This window comes from Cyphomyrmex costatus, unplaced genomic scaffold, assembly GCF_001594065.2.
Source record: "Cyphomyrmex costatus isolate MS0001 unplaced genomic scaffold, Ccosl1.0 scaffold40, whole genome shotgun sequence".
Taxonomy (NCBI): Eukaryota; Metazoa; Arthropoda; class Insecta; order Hymenoptera; family Formicidae; genus Cyphomyrmex; species Cyphomyrmex costatus.
Genome location: NW_017278208.1, coordinates 326,132 through 329,805, shown reverse-complemented (window position 1 = coordinate 329,805; position 3,674 = coordinate 326,132). Strand labels below are relative to the sequence as shown.

Sequence of the window (3,674 nt, the reverse complement as noted above, 5' to 3'; positions counted from 1 at the left end):
TTTTAGAACTGTTTATATACATACATATGAAATATATGCAATAATAGATTTTAGCGTATTGTCTGCAATTACGTTAGTAATTTAATAGAGGAAAATAGTTGGTGACATTGGTCTTTTAAAGAGACACTTCTTTATTTCTTAGAAATTATTGCACTTTATTAATAGTACGTATATTAAAGAGATGCTGAAGCTGCCAGTATTACCAATAAAACTAGCGTTTTTGACGTTCCTGTTCAACTTTGTAGTAGTTCCATGGAATAAAAATTTCTTTTCCACGATTAAAATATACATGCTAATGTATTGAGCGCTGGTGTATTTCGTGTTCAAAGCTATTTAGAATATAAAATTACAGATTTCTTTATCTCAGTATGGCAGGAATCTATAATTTTTTGTCTTTTTCCAGCTTTTAATATGAAATACACTAACGCTCAATAAATTAGCATGAATATTTTAAGCACGTATAAAAAAATACGTATCTTTTACTTTGATGTAGACTGTAACATACACAAAACTTATTAAAATCAGAGTATAACACTTGGATAGGTTTACTTTGAGAAAATACAAAATATTTGTGCTAAAATATTTACAATAAACGGAAAACATACTTGTTTTTATTTCATTTTTAGAAACAAAAGTGCGAACGAGTATGACTGATTCAAGATCTATAAGAAATAGACAACTTATAATATTAATACTTATATATATACATATATATACTGCAATATAACTTCTACAAGAGCAAAGAAAATTATTTACAAAAATGATATAATTATATATGCAATATAAGCAGTACATTAAGTCTTACCGTCATGAATGAAGGCAGAGATAGACTAAATCTTTCAGAGATTGACAGTTTGCACTCTAAATTATTAGTTATTATCATCATCCTGAGCATATCTTTTAATGATGGTCCAAATTGATACCATTTCTCATGAAATGCGTTATCTGTTATTCCTACACTCTAAATTTTAGAGAAAGATGACAATACATAGAAGCGATTTTATTCAATATATAATTAATATTTAATAATTTATATATAATTATTTATGCAGATATTGTATTCAAAATTTTCAAATACTTTTATGTAGTATACAGAAATACAAATAAAGTTATATATTTTAAATTTTTACACAGATTATAGATTGTTTAAAGAATTAAGCATAAGGGGGGAGAACACAATTATTAATTAGAAACAGACAACTTTGTTTTATTTTATAAATATTATTTATATGTTTACGTAATTTATGTATTTCTTAATAATAATTCGTTCTCATAATCCTTTTATATATAATACCGTAATTTAAAACTTCTTAAAAATATGTTATATTATACCTATTATTACGGAATAAAATAAAGGTACGTACATTACAAGATAGAAAGAATTGTAATAAAAATACTAATAAATATTAAAGTAAAGCTTACCGCATCCAGTAATTGATTAAGGCATGAGCATAAAATATAAAGTTGCACTAAGCCACCGGATATATACATAATTATCATAATTCCTTCTACAGGAGTCTTTGCTAATACCTATTTCGATAACGTTATCATTAGTATCATTTTTAATTATCTAAAAACCATTTTTAGTATTATTGCTATTGTCAAATCTTACTCACTGCACTTATCAGCATAATATCGAGAAAGCAGAAAAGAAAAACATTAGTCAAATACATTAGACTCATATTCAAAGAAAGTAATTTTTTTAGCATTAGCGTTATTCTGAAAGAGAACACATAAAGTGACATAAAGAAACATGTTCAGTTAAGAGTAATATATAAATTAAAGTATTATTAAAATATAATTACTTTTATTTTAAATTAAAGAATATTCTTAAGAGACGAATAACAATAATACGAAAAAATAATATATGATGAAATATTAAACTAATTGTAAAACAGGCAAAAGCTCACCAATTACTTACTGAACCACAGTGTTGTGATGTCGACATAACGCCTTCATCTTCATCAGAACCGCCAATGAATCTACAGTAGAATATTCCTTTACAAATTTATTATGCTGATCTTGTGGAATATTTTCTCGAAATATTGTTGTGAGCTTCACAGCAATATAACGATATTGTGCCGTTACCAGCAACACAAGATTTATCATATAAACATCCAAGGCAACTTTCTTTATAAACATATACACGCTGGCAATAGTTGCAATGCAGTTTCCCAATAGAAACATTTCCATCGAGAATGGTTGTTTTGAAAGAACTATTGGTAGTCTGTAATCCTCATAGAGAAAATAGTTTTTTTCGAAGATCACCGTGAAAGACATGCAGCACCACACTAATATAGATCCAGTCCCAGCAATGCAATAAAATTTGAGCGGAATCTCTACCGGCTTCAAGGTGGACCTCACGATGATCTTCAATGTGTTATCCTCAGAGCACAGAATTTCATTTAGTTTTTGAATTAATTGAGTTACAAGGACTCTGTACATATACATTTGCTTTAATAAAAAAAATACTTCTATGGTGACCACTAAGCCAACCGTTGCATCCTGCAAAGCCTTATTTCTTGGCACGATCAAGATTCCAGCAATTACTGCGGTAGTTTGAATCGTTTCGATTAACCATATGACAGCACTGTATATCCTCCACGCTGCAGGAAACAGAGAATCGTCGCTAGTCATTGGTAACAAGTTGCCTGAGAACCTGTTTAATTTAACATTTAATGGATTTACATTTTGAAAGTCCATATTTTAGTAAATGATCTTTCCTGATTAATGGAATATTGTATAAAATATATAGCTTGTTTTCGAATTCTCTTTCTTCTCTTTGTTCATAAAATACATTAAATAATGTCTTATTCTGAAGTTGATTTGTCTCCTATACTAGTTAAGAAATAATTTAATTAGTTATAGCTGGATGTTAGCGCTAATCCTTTCAGTCTTTAATATAAGTAATCATGTTTAAATTGTGTACTGAATTTAAATGTATACCCAGGTATATATTTGTATTTACCTTTTATTGACATTTTTATTATCGCTCACATTCTATTCTTCTCTTTGGAAATATATACGGAACTTTACAATCACTATTGAAAGTTGATAGCAACCAATCGTCAGTTTTGAATATCTTGTTCCCCATGAATTTCTATTTCTTTGTAGTTTGCACTATACATGCATTGTCATTGGGGGGACGTATCATTTTCATTTACCATGATTATAAATGTTTATTCTATGATGACAGATTAGAAATGTGGTAAATAAATTATTATCAACAAAAAGCTTTTGTAAAGAAATAGAGAAGCTTGTAATCGTCTCGACAAATTTATGATTGTCACGATATGATCATTTTATTTGTACAGGTTGACCGTGACTACAAGTTACTTTATAATTATCCTGGGAGCAGCGATTATCTTATGGTACTTTAATACTTCAGGGGTACTTTATCGCAAAGCAAGAAGTAGAAAAACCAGTATATGATACTAGTCTAGTATACTCTTCTTGAGACAGCAATTGAGTATTGATTTATATGTACTGTGAACATGCTAATATCATTTTATAAATTGCAAAAGGAAATATATTTATTTACCAATAAAATAACAATTAAAGTGAGTATTTCTATTACAAATACATATAGTTTAAAAAAATTACAAAACTACAATTATTTTAAATTAATTACTTTTAATTCTTTTGCATTTTTTAATGTGTGTTAGTACATATAA

At 27.9% G+C, this 3,674-nt stretch overlaps 1 protein-coding gene across 1 annotated transcript; it reads right to left on the bottom strand.

The window, feature by feature from the left end:
• Nucleotides 1–611: 611 nt before the first annotated feature.
• Nucleotides 612–2,703, bottom strand: LOC108777049 (putative odorant receptor 92a). The gene is made up of 5 exons (XM_018543842.1): nucleotides 1,922–2,703; nucleotides 1,617–1,719; nucleotides 1,423–1,530; nucleotides 806–961; nucleotides 612–662 (listed from the first exon to the last, which is right to left on the bottom strand). Exons 1-5 carry the CDS (start codon nucleotides 2,701–2,703, stop codon nucleotides 612–614), a joined length of 1,200 nt encoding a protein of 399 aa, XP_018399344.1.
• Nucleotides 2,704–3,674: the final 971 nt, after the last annotated feature.

What these genes read in the sequence shown, in the direction of transcription:
- LOC108777049 (XM_018543842.1), bottom strand. Translation starts at nt 2,703, where the DNA reads ATGGACTTTCAAAATGTAAATCCATTAAATGTTAAATTAAACAGGTTC. An exon ending in ATATTATGCTGATAAGTGCA is followed by an intron (nt 1,531 to 1,616) that starts GTGAGTAAGATT and finishes TTATCGAAATAG; the next exon opens with GTATTAGCAAAGACTCCTGT. An exon ending in TTAATCAATTACTGGATGCG is followed by an intron (nt 962 to 1,422) that starts GTAAGCTTTACT and finishes TCTAAAATTTAG; the next exon opens with AGTGTAGGAATAACAGATAA.